The 505-nt window shown below is 49.7% G+C and overlaps 1 protein-coding gene across 1 annotated transcript in view; it reads right to left on the reverse strand.

The window, feature by feature from the left end:
• LOC104999634 (EGF-like module-containing mucin-like hormone receptor-like 2) overlaps nucleotides 1-505 on the reverse strand; it is a 12550-nt gene that overhangs the window by 624 nt on the left and 11421 nt on the right. The window contains exon 7 of the mRNA XM_010855197.1: nucleotides 9-186. Within this exon, the coding sequence (XP_010853499.1) occupies nucleotides 9-186 (178 nt within the window). The remainder of the gene's footprint in view (nucleotides 1-8; nucleotides 187-505) is intronic.

Genomic DNA, 505 nt, shown 5'->3' on the forward strand with positions numbered 1-505 from the left:
GTAATTACCTGTGCCTGAAGATGAACTGAAGTGCAGTGACTCATTGTTCAGGGACTTGCTCAGTCCTCTCAAGACAGTTTCCAGGCCAGTGAGCAGGTTAGAGGCCACAAGGTGCTGTTCTGAGTTGGGCAAGGTTTCTAGGTCCCGGGGGGCCTCCAGCATTTCATCCACCCCCTGTATGAGGTTCTGTGGAGATAAGGACACAGAGCCAGTAGATGACACACCTGAGAGGTTGTATGAAGCCATTACCCACTCACTCACAGAAAACAGAGATTGGAAACTGTTTGAGGGATAAAGGCAGTGCCAGGTAGGATTCTTTGGGTGGTCTTTGCATCTGGAATCCAGCCATTCAGAGGTCAATCTTGTACATGAATGCCAAGGATGATGCAAACCTAATATTCAGGAGCTGCAAGATTAAAGGTTTTTAAAAGGTGCCTGTGGGAGTGACTACACATGTCCATACTTCCCACCCACCCTGGGAGAGGCAGGGCCTCGGAGCAGTGTG

Source organism: Bison bison, unplaced genomic scaffold (genome assembly GCF_000754665.1).
Source record: "Bison bison bison isolate TAMUID 2011002044 unplaced genomic scaffold, Bison_UMD1.0 scf7180017864358, whole genome shotgun sequence".
In the NCBI taxonomy this organism is placed as follows: Eukaryota; Metazoa; Chordata; class Mammalia; order Artiodactyla; family Bovidae; genus Bison; species Bison bison.